The sequence below is a fragment of the Epinephelus lanceolatus genome, chromosome 17, assembly GCF_041903045.1.
Source record: "Epinephelus lanceolatus isolate andai-2023 chromosome 17, ASM4190304v1, whole genome shotgun sequence".
Classification (NCBI taxonomy): domain Eukaryota; kingdom Metazoa; phylum Chordata; class Actinopteri; order Perciformes; family Serranidae; genus Epinephelus; species Epinephelus lanceolatus.
In genome coordinates this window covers 22,650,194-22,667,256 of record NC_135750.1, presented here as the reverse complement: position 1 = coordinate 22,667,256, position 17,063 = coordinate 22,650,194, and the positions used below count along the sequence as shown (strand labels likewise).

At 43.1% G+C, this 17,063-nt stretch overlaps 1 protein-coding gene across 2 annotated transcripts; it reads left to right on the top strand.

Moving 5' to 3' along the window:
* Positions 1-235: 235 nt before the first annotated feature.
* Positions 236-13,854, top strand: LOC117247895 (E3 ubiquitin-protein ligase TRIM8). 2 transcript variants are annotated; one of them, XM_033612513.2, is made up of 7 exons: positions 236-511; positions 1,090-1,692; positions 10,063-10,158; positions 10,806-11,039; positions 11,305-11,336; positions 12,362-12,477; positions 12,585-13,854. In XM_033612513.2, exons 2-7 carry the CDS (start codon positions 1,123-1,125, stop codon positions 13,241-13,243), a joined length of 1,707 nt encoding a protein of 568 aa, XP_033468404.1. In that variant the 5' UTR covers positions 236-511; positions 1,090-1,122; the 3' UTR covers positions 13,244-13,854. The 2 variants fall into 2 exon arrangements, with proteins under 2 accessions (XP_033468404.1, XP_033468403.1); XM_033612512.2 differs by having other exon boundaries at positions 236-515.
* The last annotated feature ends 3,209 nt before the right edge of the window (positions 13,855-17,063 follow it).

Below are 17,063 nucleotides of genomic sequence, written 5' to 3'. Positions count from 1 at the left end.
CAGTGTTTCAGCTTGTGTCTTTAAAATTCCCCTCATGCATCGATCCTCTCATGGGCCCCTGGGGGCCTCTGTGTCAGCCAGCCGGGCCTCCACTTTAGGAACCAGTGGTGCAAAGAATGACAGGTCACACACGTCTCCTGTTCATTTGCAGTCTCTCCGGTAGAGTTTGCTGTGGCCGTTTCCTCGCCTTCCTCCGCTCGGCTCCTCCCCGTCTATGTATCAACTCTGTGACGGGTCACGTTATCGGAGGGGGGCAGTCGGTGTGGAAGCACTGAGCTCCCAGCCGACGACTCACAGTCTGCCTGCACTTACCATTAAATATTAGTCAGAGAGTTGACGGGAAAGCGAAACGAGCCAAACACCAGCCGGGAATCTTTATAAAATCCCGGTGTTGAACGTTGCGTCGGACACAAAAACCTAATCGGAGGTGCTGAATCTCACCGCGGGCTGGATGCGAAGCTCTACGGCATTATAGGTGCACTGAGTCCGCCGACGGCATGGAAAATAAATAGTTGGTAACGTTGCTTTTCTTCTATAAGAACACACCTAATATGCTTTATTACACTGCTATAATGCTTTATTAACAGTTATAAAGAGTGTCCTCGCGTGAAAATAAAATGTCAGTGTAGCCCAGCGTGACATTTTATTAGTCCCATTTCTAGTGTTATTCTGTAGCAAGTTGTCACTTGCTTTGAGACGCCACAGCTTGTACCGTCCTGTCGCGAATTCCCCAGCTCACAAGCCAAATGTTGTAATATCATTGTGCGTAATGTGAATTGTTTTATCGTGCTAATAGTTTGGGGGTGCGTTGTCGAAGTTTCACTGTGGTTGCACTTGGTTGGACACTTGACCTAATCTGTGCCTCTGGAGTCAGTTGTCGCCTGCTAGTGCTCCATTTGCTTATTCCTGTACCATTATGATCTACTCCTCACAGGCATTTACCTCTAAATAGTTTGTCACACATCTCTCTGTGCCATTTTGGAAGTAGAAATATGTAGGCTTAATTTCCATAAGGGTGACATTTGAAAGATAGCACCCTGCAGGAAGCTGTAATCCATGTTTAGAAATTAACTCTCTTGCTCTTTCTAGTCACACAGCATCAGTTTGGATCCAGCTGAAGTCATGGATGAAAGTTGGAAGAACTGCTTCGAAGAGGAGCTCCTGTGTCCCATCTGCCTGAATGTTTTCGAAGAACCCATCCAGCTGCCATGCAAGCACAACTTCTGCAAGGGTTGCATCTCTGAGGCTTGGGCCAAAGACAGCGCCGCAGTCCGCTGTCCCGAGTGCAACCATGACTACGAGCAGAAACCCACACTGGAGAAGAACTTTAAGCTCGCCAACATAGTGAAGCGATTTAACGCGCTGAACACTGAGAAGGTCCCTGCTGTGCTGCACTGTGTCCTGTGCAGACGAGGCCCCCCGCTGCCTGTGCGGAAGGTCTGTCTGCGCTGTAAGGAGCCCTGCTGCCAAACTCACATCCAGACGCACCTACAGCAGCCATGTGCAGCCCCGGGACACCTGTTAGTTGACGCCGAGGAGCTGAGCGCTTGGACCTGTCCCAGTCATGAGGAGTACAGGCTGCTCCACTGTGAAGAAGAGCAGGTGGCTCTGTGTCCATTCTGCTGCATCTCTCACTGCACTAACCAAAGACACACAGTCTGCGATGTGGATACGCAACGCATACAAATGCAGGTACATAAATCGCACCCGCACATACTCTCTTACTCACCCATTCACTTGGAACGATCAGCTGACAGGCAGGTGACTGTCAAAAGATTTGATTTCCTGCGTGGATTCCTGAAAGCAAACATTTCTTTCAGTTCAGCAGTCTATAAAGACCTCCTCTCTTTGCCTCTGCCTTTAATCTACTCTGATGTGAGAGGACTGGACAGGTGAAAGCCACCCCTCAGGGGGTAGATGATAGCACACACATGCACACACATGCAGGCATACGTCCCACACAGCTTTTAACCTTGATCAAACCACCCATTCCACATTGCCACGCCTTCACATTAGCCGCCCTGTGCCCTCGGGTAAGTGCTGTGATGCAATCTGCATCCACCGGAAACAGTGACCCCTGTGCAGTGGGGGTGGATCCACATGTGGTTTGTTTATGTTAGCTACCCTGATCAGTTTCAGGAGTTGTTCAGGAGGAAATGCACACGGGTAGGGCTGTAGAGGCCCATAAATGATCTGACATAATGTTTTTGAGAAGGAAATGTGGTGATTTGTATAAATTTTTACAAGGCAGCAATTTTATAACTTTGCATTTCAACCATTTTCAGGGGTTGGAAATTTTCAGGAAGACAAAGAAGGGATGAAAAGAGGAAAATAGATTCTACAGTATGTGGTTATCAAATATACATGGGCATTTTTGAAAATAGGCATTTTTCTCCTTCGTTCCCCCAAAAAATCCCCCCCAAATCTCTGTCAAAATGACAATGCAAAAACACAATTGAAATGCTGTCAGGATCATGCCAAACCAACAGTCAGCCATAAAACTAGAGACGTTTCAATACCATTTTTTCTTCCCAATACCGAATCAGATACCTGAACTTGTGTATCGGCTGATACCAAGTACTGATCTGATCCCATTGCGTAAACACTCCCTGTATAAAGGTGAAATGATTGCTGTCATTGTATAGCATGACTCAGGTTAAACCCTTTGTAAAGCATTCACAAATACATACAGAGAATAAATGCTATAGACCTTTCTATTATTTTTTAATTTGACGTTCTATTCTGTTCTTACTATTTACTGGAAATCAATTCTTCTTCACTGCTCTAAAACAGTAGTTGCCAATGGCTGTACGGCGCAGCTTGCTGTGTAGGCTACTGTATCAGGCAGCAAATTGATTTCTGCCATTTTATCTGGGTGTGAAATTACTTTAAAGGTAATGGATAAATTAGGTGGTATCGGATCTGTGCATAGATTCGTGCACTCGTTGATAGCCAGTCCAGCATTTTAAGAAGTATTGGAGGCAGTTCTTGTACTGGTATTGGTATCATACCAACTCTATTGTAGATAAAAAAAAAAACCCTTACCCAAAGCCATGTTGGCCAATTACGCACATAAGAAGACGAAGTTTAGGAAAAACTAGTTAGTGCTGAGCTGGGTTAAGGCCCTGTGTAGTTAGTTGTAAAAAAAAAAATCAGGTGCTCTTCAAGGATGGGGCAAAGAGTCTAGCTAAAAATCTTTTATTAGTACATGGATAACCAACGTGTTTCGACCGGAGTCTTTATCAGGGTGTTATCATCGAAACGCCTTGGTTATTCATGTATTAATAAAGGGTTTTTAACTACAGTTAAGTACACATACCATGGACTTTTACACTGGGTGAGCTGGCCAGTCGTTGTTTTTTATCCTCAAGAACATGAAGTTGTTGGCCAATCAAAAAAAAAAAAAAGAAGCTATTATCGAAGGCTACCTGACTGCAATGCTACTATGTGACCTCTGTAGCACATTCTGGTGCCTCTGATTCTCAGTACAGCCGACGAGTAACTGTACAAACATGTAAAAAGTCCTGTTAGCAAGGTTAGAGCCAGCACTATTTTTGTCACATCCACCATTGCATGAAATGTCGCCTCATTTGTGATGCCTCACAAAGCACACTCTGACATCTCATGCCAAAACCTAGTTTTCTCTGTCTACACGTCAACACTGAAAATGGACTTTCTGAGAATCTTTACCCTGAAAGGAGTTTCCAAAAGGACTCTGGTCAGTGACCTAAAATGCAGTTTGAATGTGGACAAAAGACTAACATGCACAGAAAAAGCTATGTTGTAAAAAATACCCGTGTGCGTGTGGACTAGGCCGAGAGTAGGTGGAAAGTGAACTGCCTTGGCAGGGTTGACCTCAGGATGCATTTAAGACCATGGTGTCATGGCTGCGTCCACTTCTGTATTGTCCTCAGGTCTGTACGTTATCTCGGTTCGCTTTCTCACAAGTCTAATGTAAGTGGCAAGGTGTAAAAAAAACAACCACCCACACTGCCTTATACACATTTCTTCCCTGTTTCTCCCTATCGCTGAGGGGCGGATGTGAGAATCAGATTAGTTTTAGCATCTGCCGTGTTGTGGTCTTGTTGATACGTTTGGTGATCGTATTATTCCAGTCGGGAAAGTTACAGACGCATTTCTCTCCAGTGTGTGGATCACAAAGTTCTAAATCGGTTGAAGCCTTTGGTGCAAACTGTTGCTCTGGTTCAGAGCTATTATTGGGACAAAAGATGTCTGTTCAGCCCTTTCCACAGCTGCTCTCTACACACACATGCACACACCCACCCATCTTTCTGTTCCTTCACAACTGTATGTTCGCAGGGTAAATGGAGTTATCCAGGAGTCAGAGTTCCTGGCTCTTCTCAAATTAACACTGTCCATGCTTGGGCCTTCAGACGCAGAGTGCACTCTAACACTGATAAATGTAGCAATGGCCAAAAGTTAGGCTTCTTGTATGCTGCTTTATTTCTTTGAGTAATTTGAGGCCAGAGTGGCTTCTCTACATTTCTTGCTAAGAGGTCGTTCTCCTTGACAGAGCTGTGGTCTATTTTGGTAAAAGGATTTTAAATTCCCCTGGCAGCACTCTTGTTGCTTTTGGGATAAACAAAAAGGGAAAAACCAATGTAGCTATGTTCATATCTTTGGTTATCTTTGGCTCTCCAAGGAGACTTTTACAGTAACCTTTTGCAGGCTTGCTGGTAATTTTAAGACAAGAAAGGAGGAGTAATATAATGGTAATGTCGTCCCTGGGACAGGCGGAGGAGGAGTCCTCCCACACAGCCTCACCTTGGTTTTCTCAGGCACCTCAGCAGGAAACCATCGCTCATGGAAGCTCTGCCGTTTGCAGTTTCTTGTATCTGGGCTGGAGTGAGTCAGTTCCCCAGAATGCTGAGGGCAGTCCATTGACATCAGACGTAGGGAATGGTTGTCAGTTGATTGTGAAAGAGGCTCTCTGTTCATTGAGCCTGAGGCTCCTCATTTAAACATGAGCTTCCTGGCAACCCGCGGGTGTCTGGATGCCTAAATAGGACAGTGGGGAAAGTGATCATTGGTGGATTTAATCTTGATAAAGGTAGGCTTTCACTCTGCTACAGAGAGATCAGCAACCAGACAGTTCCCTCCTGTCCCCTTATGCTATTTCAAGCACACAAGACAAAAAGGGAATTGGAGGAAACATGGCAAAATGAGGAAGACACAGTTGTTGAGCAGAAGCATCCAGGCACAGAGAAGCTGTTGCCATTATGTGACGGCAAGTCACATAAAGCAGTTCATGCACCGTTTACGACAGCAATAACCCAACAAAGTGTTCTTTCCTGTTTTCGTCAATACAACAGTCACACAGAAGGTATGAGACACCCCTGAGCTTTTATACCCTGTGTTAAGAAGGTTATTATTAATGCAGGTGTGCTGTCTGAAAGGTATTGCACACACAGTACATGAAAAACTGGATGACACAAAAAGCACAGCAAAGTAAATAGGTACCACGTGAGTGTGCAGGGCAGAGTCAGCCGTTAGGGGTTGTTTGAAGAGGACTGTTCAGCTGAAACGGCCTGTATAAGCAGGAGGTAGTGTGGAGATGTAGAACAGGTGTGGGATGTGTTATTAGTGCGTGACACATGATTGAGGACCACTCTGTTGATTTTCAACATGAATACTGCCAGTCTCATGTCAGGGCATGATGTCCATGTGGCCAACCTCTATAGGTGCACAAAAGTGATTGAAAGTAATGTTAGCTGCTAACGGTAGCTACATAGCATGTCTACTGTGTTTCTTTAAGGTCTGACAAACAGAATGGATACATGTTTCTGCGCTGTCTTCTCATCCTCTTTCATTAGTGAATTGGTACATTTTTACCAAAGATGAATTCCACCAACGTCCCACCTCACCCCTGTGCTTGTGGTTTGCATGTGCATGACTGATGTATTAAGTAGAACAGGTCATGCTTTGGTGAAATGGCCAACCATTCATCAAACACAACTTGCTCAGCCAGTGGTGCTCCCTTAATACATCCGCAATCCTCATGTGCAAACTGATAGAACTAACATCTGATACAAACAATACAAGGAATAGCTCATAGTGACATGGCTCTACATTCACTGGTCAAAAACTGGGTTTATATCAGGGCTGTTGTTTTGTCAGTAAACGTGATGTCTTCGAATGGTGTGTTTTATCCATCCTACATTCTGAAAATCCAAACCTCTTCAGTTGACTATTATGTTTGACAAAGAAAATCTTCAAATTCTCATGTTTAACAAGCATGGAGCAAGCAAATGATTGACTTATTTGATTATTATGACTTAAAATGATTATTAACAGGGCTGGGTAATGTTTAAAAAGCTGTTAGTGAAGATTCTCAGTCATCCAGGTCATGGTAATCCTAAGTGCTATATCGTAGGCAACTGGACATGCTTGAGTGTCTTGAAGACGTTTCACCTCTCATCTCAGGCTTCTTCTGTTCTAACAAATTGGTGCGGAGTCGCAGGCTTTAAAGGGTTATGATACCAATACTAGCACCCTTGAAATTAAATTTCATACTTTTTTTCCTACTTTGTTTGATACCCATTGTCTGATTGGAAGCATTCAGTTGCAGAAAATGCCACCACCACTTGTGGGGTTACATCTTGGCATGCTGAACATCGTGAAATACACTGCATTGATTTCACCACACCACAGACATCATGGGCTGGAGCTGCTGCGGTAGTGGGCCTGTCACAAGGCACATTAAATCTAACAACTCCTGCGGTTATTTGGTGGGAATAAAAAAGATCAAATGCACGAACTGTTTGACTTGAGAAGTTTCAGTGCTACTAAATACTAGGTTATTTGGGTCAATACCTTAACGGTGTCGATTCCCGATACCCATCCATAAATATCAAAAGAGTTGGCAGTTAATTTTCTGTTAATTGACCACTCGATCAACTAGTCATCGAAACGCTAGTTTATATGCCCCAGAAAACAGAACTGAGAAGAATAGTTTCCAAGGCGCGTGATGCTGAGCTTCCTGAGGCTACAGGGAAAGTATCTGAACCCTGAGCTCGTATTCTGCCTGTGAAAAAAAATAAATTATATTTAAGTGTAGATGTCAGTTACATTCCTCCAAAGTAAAAACAACATACACTTAGCTGAAGGCTAATTAAAGGCAGGCATGTTGCCCCAGCAACTGTATAATTGATGATTTTATGATGTTGGGCTTGCTTCAACAGCTCAGGTTAGTCCCCATCCCTTGTGCTCACACTGCATCAACCTCGGTAATACAAACCATAAAGTAAAATGCATTCCTGATTTTTCTAGTGAGACTCCCCTGTAACGCTGACCGTTGACAGTGCAACAGGGATGCAGCAACGAATGCATGATCATATTATTGGAAATGTTTTCTTCTAAGCACTTAAAGCTGCACTGATCAATATTTTTGTATGAACAGCAGATTAAATGACTGTGTGTGATCTAAGAAGGGTCACTCGTAGTGACAAACCCACAGAGAATTGTCACCCAACTCTGCACTATTCTCCTCTCTATGAAGCTTTTTAGTGTTTTTCAGTTAATTGTTTTGGTTTTATGACCATAAGGCAACTTTACTGATTTGGTTTACCCCCACTGCTCTCATCAGCAACGTTTCCTGCTGCAGCAAGTAGTGACACAAATGACTTTGATAAACCCACTGTGCGCTTCCTGCCCAGCACCAAATAGCAGACTGACAAAGTTTGTTACCAGCTAACATTGAAGTTAGCTACCACAGTTAGCGGCTGTGTCTAAAATCATGCCTTCATTCACTTATTCACTACTTCCTGTATGATAGACACTCAATATGTCTTTAGATGGAACTCATGAGCTTGTGTTTCATGACACGGGAAGTCACTCCTGAACTAGGAGCTCTCAAAATATTTCCCCTTCCGAGGCTGTAATTATCACAACAGGGAAGCGTTCATATGGACTCTTATTGGGAACACGGCAATCTAGATGTGCAGTATTTACTCACCAAGCATTGCATTGTGGGATTGTTAACAGAGAGTCGTGTACATACCATGAACTAGGGCATAATTATCAAGATATTAGAATATTGTCTTAGATTTGGGATATCGTTGTATTGTGATATGGCATAAATAGTGTTTTTCCCTTTTTTTTTAAGGCTGAATTCGATAAAGTGAGTTAAATTTATCAACTTACCAGATTTTTTATTTGTTTTAACGCTTGCGGTAACCCACTCAGTGGTTATATTCAAATTATTGATGATTATTAATCAGAAATCTCATTGTGTTTTTATTTTCTGGGAGAAAAAAACAAGTCTTCCACACAACTTTTTTGCATCATTTTCCCCATAGACCACCATAAAAGAGACGTGTTAAACTGTTGACAGGACACCTTATTCGAGAGTTATGACTCTTTTTATTATAGGCTGAAAAAAGCAATTTAAAAATATGTGACTTAATCACGATGTAAAGTCTGTGAGCCTAGTAGGAACTCTGGGGCAGGGCCAGTGGGAGGAACACTACAGCACATATTTAGTGGGCTGCGTACCCCTGAGGCTAGAAACTTTTTAGCTCCGCCATGCAAGGAAATTGTCACTGGACTGAATAGGCCCCATCTCAGGGGTCTGGTGTCCACTTTTAATAATACATCCATCAGCTGTACGTATAATTAGGCTACTGTTTGCTAACACATGCGCCAACAATTGTATGGTGATTGATTGGTCAGGTATGCCAATGCTGTGTCCCAAAGAAATCAGATTATGTTGCTTTAAATACTACTTTTGTGTTTTATTATGTGGATTTTCCTTTGTTAGTGCATCCTTTCAAATGCCCAAAGCCAGTGTCCTAGTTCAAGTTACCTTACATTGTGAACCATGTGAACTGGAAGAGACAGAAAAATGTCTGGGGAAAACTGCCAGTCCAAGTCCACTGAGAAAATATGTAGTATTGTGTATTGGCTAGCATTTGAGTCTTTTTTTGCAGATTTGTTTTAGAAATCAGATGGACTGTTGGAACTGTTCATTGTGGTATAGTGTAGTAGCCAGCCAGTTGTTGTACATAAGACTCCATGAGTGTTGTAAGCAGCTGAAGAGGCCTGTTGCTGTGATACCACAACGCAGCTACCCTGAAACTCGCTCACTAGAGACCGCAGGAATGTCCTCATTCTCCCTATCTCTCTTTTTCAATTCAAACTTTCCCTCTGTTGGTTTCACCCTCTTTTTTGTATGTCTTTCTCACTTTCTCTCTGCCCGTTCTTGGCATGTGCAAGCAGAGCCCAACTGCACTTTTTCCTCCCGTTCCCTTTCTCCCATGCACACTCATGCGGAGGGAGAGAGCCGAGAGCCGACCCAGCATTATGCACACAGACATGACAATCTGTCACTGACACAGAGGCCAATGCAAACAATGGGAGCAATGCATGTGGCAAAATGAGAAAGCAGAGAGGGGTAGTGAGACACCCCCGCTTTTTGCTCCCTCCTGCTCCCTCACATACACATTAGCTTTCACATATAAATACATACACAAGGCTTTGTTGCCATGACAGCGGGTTTTCTCTTATTTGGGCATGGTGCCTTTCCCATGCAGAAACAGTTCATTAAAAAGCGTACCTGCCCTCCCCTGTTCCTAGTTAGCTGTCAGCCTGTGACTGTAGATTGATTTCCATCTCCTGCAGTAAAAGGAGAAGGATTATGTTTACCGGCTCTTTTACTGGCCTCTGGCTCTTTTTGCAGCCTGATTCAGCCCACAGAGGAAGTAGGCTGGTCGCAACAATGGACTTCACTTGATGTAGCATAGTCCCCAACTAACTCAGAAGCAATCAGAGATGGATTTGTGCAATTGTGTTTGCCTTTGTTTGTGCTTGCCTCATCGATAAATGCATGTGGTTGCTGCTGGCAGCTGTTCTGTCCTCCATCCAATCAAGATTGTGGAGGACGTTGTCTTAGTGACTCATGAATAGCAGCCAGGTTTGCTGAGGTCACAGCAGAGGTCTGAGTTATAAGAAAGAGTTTGTACATATATATTTTTTTCTATTTTTCTCTGGATCCTGTTGTGGTTCATCTGTCTAATCCATCTCTTGTGTGCCATCTCTCCACAGGCCATGCTAATGAGGCAGCAAGACAGACTGGATGGTCGTGTTCAGAACATCGATGAGCAGCTCACCAAGCTGGAGTCAGACAAGACACTGATGAAGGTACAGTACGATACACACGTTTCATGTACTCGCAGAGACACAGTTCTGAACATTATCAGTACGTGTCCCTCGGTTATTTGTCATCGTGTGGGTTTTGTGCAATAATTCTGTCCACACGCCGCTGTAATGAAATGACTCCGTACCTTTGTTCACTGTTGCGAAATGAAAAGAAAATGTAATTTATCTCTAGCTTTGAATGGCTGGTGCATTAGGGTGGAAAATGCTTTTTGCAAATGACTTCCCCCACTTCAAAAAGCACCAATTCAACAAAATGAAGTAAGAAAAAATACACTTTAACCTACAGAAAGAGAACACTTGGTTTCATTACTGTGTACTGAAGCACACTTTTACTTTATTCCAGGTCTTTACTTTTTTTATGCTGAATGCTAAAAATGTTAAATTCTTTGTTTAAATTGGCAATAGAAAGATTTAATATTGCACCTTTGGAGGATTTGGAGACAGATTAAATAAAGAATAGTGACAACCTGTTAGTAATTTTGTTTTTTCAGACATGACAAAAAGCTGAGTCACACTTTCCATTGCTGGTTGATTCATTTTGACATAACAGAGAGGGCATGCCTGTATAATTGGTGTGAGCGTGTGTGTTTGTAAATCAGCCTTTCCCCCAACTTGTTGTTTCTGCACAGGACGCAGTGTCTGATCTGAAGGAGCGTGCCAGAGCCCAGTATCAGAGGATGCATGCGTTGCTAGAGGCGAACCAGGCTGAAACCATGCAGATGCTGGAGAGCACTTACACCATGTATGTGAGGAAAAACTCCCAGCAGGTTTTGCAGCTCAACGAGAGGCGCCAGGAAGCAGAAAAACTCCTGAGCTCAGTACAAACGTTCTTCAAAAGAGCAGACGGCATTAACTTCATGAAGGTACAAATGCACTCGTGTCTGTACCGCCACACAGACACGCATGATTCACACAACTACTGGCAATGTTTTTACAGTGTTTGCATCCACAGAATCAAATGTTGTCAAAGTGTTGTCGCACACAAAGCTCTTTTTGTAACATTGATGCATATACACAATGTGCAGAGACAGATCACAGCAGGCCCACTGTCTATATGTTCCTCTGTTCTCCTCAGTAGCTGTTTAAAAGTGGATCTGAAAGACTTGTGCATCTTGTTTTCTTTTTCAGAACACAAAACCTTACCAGCTGCTAATGGACAGGTACGCATTTGTTCTTGTGTTTTATTTCACTTAACTGGTACATGGTTAATTTAATGTTAATCATACATTAGACAGTCTGGGTGAGAAAGTACACAGAAGTGCGCGGCAACTTAGTGTCTGCAATCTTTGTGTAATTAGAAACTCATTTACAATAGCAGCGAGTCAGCAAGTACTGAAGTGTTGTTTGCTATTATTAAACAGTTATATATTGTAGGTATTTAATATTCCTGCTCTCTCTTCTTTCTAAGAAGTTGTTCATTACTTTGAACTAAACTGCTGATGCTTTCCTGCATGCTTTCTTGGTGCACTGACTCTCATTCCCTTCACAACCACAATTTATTTTTCATATACTTGTGCAATTTAGGTGGGCTCTAGTAGAGGAATATGCAGTCACCCACCCTGTATTTTTTATCTTATTACTCGCATAATCCTACTTAAGATATGTATGCATGAAGCAGAGTTGTATACTTGACTGTTGCATGTAAGGTCAGGCTGCACGGTATCGTGTTTTTGTCGTCATCGTGATGTCATGTCCACTGTGAACACATTGTAAAGACTGTGATAGTGCAGTCAGGGATTTTTGGATTAATTAAAAGAGAACATCCATAGAAAATTGCATTCCTTTTTTTATTGGTGCCTTTTTGTGTTGAGTTCAACATTCAATCTGTTCAATAAAAGAATGTTCGACTTAATATTCTTTCATTTTTTTGATTCAGCAAGTCATTTTTTGTATTTAGCAGCACACTGAAAGGAGCAGAAAGGCAGAACTGAGTACACTTCACCACCTGTATTTATCACAGCGAATATCATTCAACAACAGTATTGCATATGGCATATTTTCCTCATATAGTGTGGTTCTAATTTAAGGTATGTAGGTCATTTGACAAGCAAAGTATGCTTCCAGTCTTGCAGTAAAACGCAGGTGTCAAGGTGCAGAATGCATCTCAACCAAGGGTGCAAACTGCTCATTGAATCTGGTCCAAAGTATTTAATGTGTCCCTCTTCCTTTTTTTTTTTTTTTTTAGGTCAAACTCGTTTCTGATTAGTGCTATCCCTCCTCTCAGAGTGGGCCAGCTCAACTCTCATCACTTGCTAACTGAACTTTCAACAAGAGAAAAGAACATGCGAAAAATGCTGGAAGGTGAGAAAAAGTTGCAACTAGTAAAAGTGTATTTTGAGATATGTATGTCAGTATGGTCAGAATTAACTCTTATCTCTTTCTGCCCCACCACCATTTGCCCCTCTCAGAACCGTTCAATGAGGCGCCCATCCTTGAGCTTGTCCAGTCTCACAGCAGCTCTGCCAGCTCCCACATGGGGGCTGGTTCAGGACTACAGAAAAGGAAATACGGCATGGCTTTCCTGGAGAGTAATGCAGCAAACGCCGCCTCCCAGGATCCTCCACCCCTGATCTACAGCAGCAAAAAACCCTTCCTGGCTGATCAGAGCCATCGTGCATCATCTATGTATTCCTCTGAAGGCCTCTCCCAGAATCCAAATGGTGGCCCCGGTCATAGCCGACTCCTTGACTCTGCAGCCCATCACATGGTGGGTCTAGGGTCCAGCTCTAGCCACCACTCAGGGACCATATTCCCCCCGTCGCATTTCCCCAGTGGAGGTGCTTCGCAACAAGCCATGTACGAAGGGAGGAAAGTACTGATGTGCACTCTGAATAACTGCTGCTGCTCCAGGGCACCTGCTGCTCGCGCCCGGCCTCCGTACCCAGCATCGGACTCCTTCCCCTCCATGACGTCTCAGGAGTTTCCCCCACATGCCACGCTACCTGCAAGCCAGCCACTGCAGCATTTTCCCATGAGGGGACTGATGGAGGCCTCACAGGCGACCCGGCACCCTGACTTCTACGGGCTGTACGGCCAGTCTTCAACCAAGCATTATGGGACCAAGTAACCAACCAGAATCAGCATTTGTTCCGTTTCTATTAAATTAGAATTATCATATAAATTTTCCACATTTTGTTTTTTGGTTCAGAGATATCGGTTTGCATCTCCAACACAGCTTCTCATGATCATGTTACTTTGACATTTCCCATTTTGGAAAACCATGCCCTGATAACATTGGTAGCCCTGTTTACCTCCTGAATCACAGTGACAGTAGTAATGCTCTAATTTGACGACACGAGTTTGCATTTTTATTTATTTTCCGTATCAATTCGACTGGAAGTGCTAATGTGAATAATGTAGTCTTAGAATCCATCCAAGCAGTGAACTAAAGAAACAACATATCCTTCATCACGAGTCCTGACATGGGACTCCAGAGACTTCAGTGCCTAAAAAGACTGTTAACACGCTCTTATTGTACTTGCAAGTTCCTAGCTCTTGATTATTTCCTGTTTGCGGCTGAAAGCATGCAGGGAGCCTCTCCATGCACTCCAAAGTCCATGTGGCTTTAGAAACACACTGGACTACAAATGCTTGTCAGGTTTTTCAAGAATTTTTATACAAGATTATGAATAAACCAAAATCAGTGGAAAATATTAAATAAACAAGCATATTAATTTACCTTTGTTGTATTTTAAGCGTTGGTTTACACTTTTTAAAGTCATCCTCTGGGGTTTTGACCACTTTAAACAGTGACACAAAGGCCTGTTTGTACTGAGAGGCACATTGTGTGATTTGTTTAGCTTTTACAGTCACTGGGTTACAGTTGAAATGTCAGAGCTTCCTGTAGAAAAAAAAAAGAAAAGCTATTATTTCAGTGCATCCCACCCTGCAAGTCACCCACAATCTATTCATAGGCTCAATGGTTTGTAAATGGGAAAAAAGGACACTGGATGACCGCATGTTTGAGATCTCCTGCATTCAGAGGAATCTGAGAACACGGAGGAGGAGGAGGTTTAGACAATGATTTGCTGCAGACCGCACCACAGCAGGCCCATTATCTGCCAATTTAGGACAGTTCACTTCCTTGTCAACATCCTGGTCTCTGGCAAAATCTCTGTCTCATCCCTCTTTGTCTCATTATTGGAGCTCATTGTCAAGTTAGGTCAGAGAACAGGAATAACTGATGAGCAGCACCTCCCTCCCCTCACCTCTCTCTCTCTCTCTTCCTCTCCCGGGGTATCATTTGCTGGGGCTCGACGCGGCGGCAGCAGAGGAGGAGGAGGAGGGCTTGAGCGGCGGATGATATAAGCGCAGAGTTTTAATGAGGGCTGGGACAGCATAGTCATCTACTTATCTGTCACTCATACTCCTTTCATCATTCCCCTCCCCCTCAGCTAGACGGTGAGATAGATGGAGCAAGCTGAGGGGCGGGATGGAGGGTTTAAAGAGGGAGGAGAGGAGAAAGGGAAGAATGGTTAGAGAGAGGGGGGAAATACAGAGCAACTGAGGCACATCACTTATTTATGGGTTATAAAATGTTCTGCCCTCCTGTTTCGTTCTGTTTCCTCTCGTCCACTCTGCTTTTTTCATTCAAATTCAAGAGAGCGAATACTAACATTTCTGGTACCCGGCCCCCTTCAGCAGTGAATCCATGAGGCAGAGTAGGAGTAGGAGGAGCTGAGGTTTAGTTACAGTGTGGCATGAATCTGACATTTATTGTGTGTGGAAGCCTATTAGCATTCCCCTTGAGCACCGTTCCTTCTGTGTGTTATTAATAAAACATACAGCAGATATCCTGAAGGAGGCCATACCATTAATTTAATCCATATAAATAATTTCACTCATAGCATGTTTATATCAGCGTTACCATTTTTAAACTGGAAAACCAGCACCAGCAGGGATTTAAATGTGAAAGAAGGCTGAATTTGGTCTTATTTTAGTTTGAAAATTGTATATATATTTTTATTTGAAGCAATATTTTTTGAATGCCCACTACATGTTGTTACACAGTCTATTAGTAATTCATTAATCTTTGTATTAGCACAGACGTTAAGCTTGAAAAAAGGGGTGCAGCTTTGCGTGCGTTTGGTTTGCGCCGCCTTGTGCAGGTTTTGTGCGAGTTGAATCCTGTTGTATGAGTGAATGTGTGCTCAGGTGTCGGTGCACAGTCAGCCAGTTACTGTGTGTTTCCTCATATATGTGGAGAAGTTGGCTGTGTGTGTGTGTGTGTGTGTGTGTGTGTGTGTGTATGTGTGCGCGCACGCTCAGTGAGGTTACATATAGGGTAAAGGGTGATGCACTTGACAGCTGTGCTCTGTTGTGGCAGGTGTGTTGGAGCTTTTTATGTATGAGTACAGCACGCCCCTGCCTGCAACAGGACGTGTGTGTGTGTGTGTTATCAATGCATGGGGAACTGTCAGCTGTTGTGCAGCTGTCGTTTGTGTGCTTTAGTCACTGGCTAAATGTACTATCAGAGTAAGAGTGGGCACTTTCTCTCCTTCTCTCTCCCTCTCTCTCTCTCTCTCTGTCTCTCTCACACACACACACATTTCCCTGCCCCGCATTTATTATCATTCTCAGAGAATGTTTACGTTTGATGAAATGTTGATATTGTAACAGATGTTTGCATCCTGAGATGTCACTAATAGCTCTGCAACATTCACATCACACCCACAGATCTGCTGATAAGTCAGACGAGGATGTTTTATAGAGAAGAGGATATTTTACACACATCTACTATGTCTTAAAGGAACAGTGTGTCAGAATAAGGGGGATTTGGTGGCATCTAGCCTTGAGGATTGCAGATTGCAAACAGTTGGAAGAATTACATCAGTGGTCATTGGTCAGGAGGTTTTTACCATGAGCCACCTTATCTGCAGAGGTCTCTTCCTCTCCAAAACAAACAGACCCAAAGAACAGAGTCAAAAGAGTGAAAACACTGAATGAAGCAGTTTCACGTAAAAAAAATCAGTGTCTCTCCGACGCTGTTTGCAACTGCTAATGTGTGCTCACCTTTTTTCTCTGATAACGTAAGATCCAGAGGCTCAGAGGGTTTTTATAAAGCAGTTTTACACTAAATAAAATTGGTGTTTTTCTGACGCTCTCATCGCAGAAGGCCTTTGAACTGTGGTGGCCAGTGCAAAAACATGAATGGCCTTATCTAGAGCCAGCGTTAGGTTTGTATATTCTGGGCTACTGTAGAAACACGGCAATACAACATGGTGTTCCCCTAAGATGAGGACCTACTCCCTATGTAGCTAAAAACGGCTCATTCTAAGGTAACTAAAACACAAAGACTATACACCAAAGAAAGCCTTCTTGCATTATTTAATCCTACAAACTGAACCTTTAAAGTTAAAGATTGCCCCTAAATCACCTCGGATTTTAGCGTTAGTCTCTTAGAATGAAAGAAAAGGGCTTTGTAGATTCACCATTTTGCTCTAAGATTGAATAATCAAACGGGGTCAATACAGACACAAAGAGGGTGGGGTGAAAGCAGTCATTCAAAAGAAAGAAAAACTGGATGTAAGAAAGCACTTCATAAAATAACTCCTGGAATGCAATGAACATCACACACAGGTGATATATAGCCACCGAGGGTGGAGATTTCCTCGCTATCTCAGGCCTTTGATGAATATTATTGACATAGTCCCAATGCGTTTGCTCAGCTTGCAGCTTGCATAACCGTCCCGTCAGTTCAGCGATGGATCTGAGAAGCGGCTGACATAGCAGCCTAAGTATCACAGTATGTGGAATAAATAAGTGGCCATTAGTGCTATTAGTCTGGGTTGTAGCAGCCCTCCCAGTAACACTGACAGGAACATGGACATATGCAGCATAATGCATACAGAGTGGCTATTCATCAACCATGCTGAATGCTAACCTTC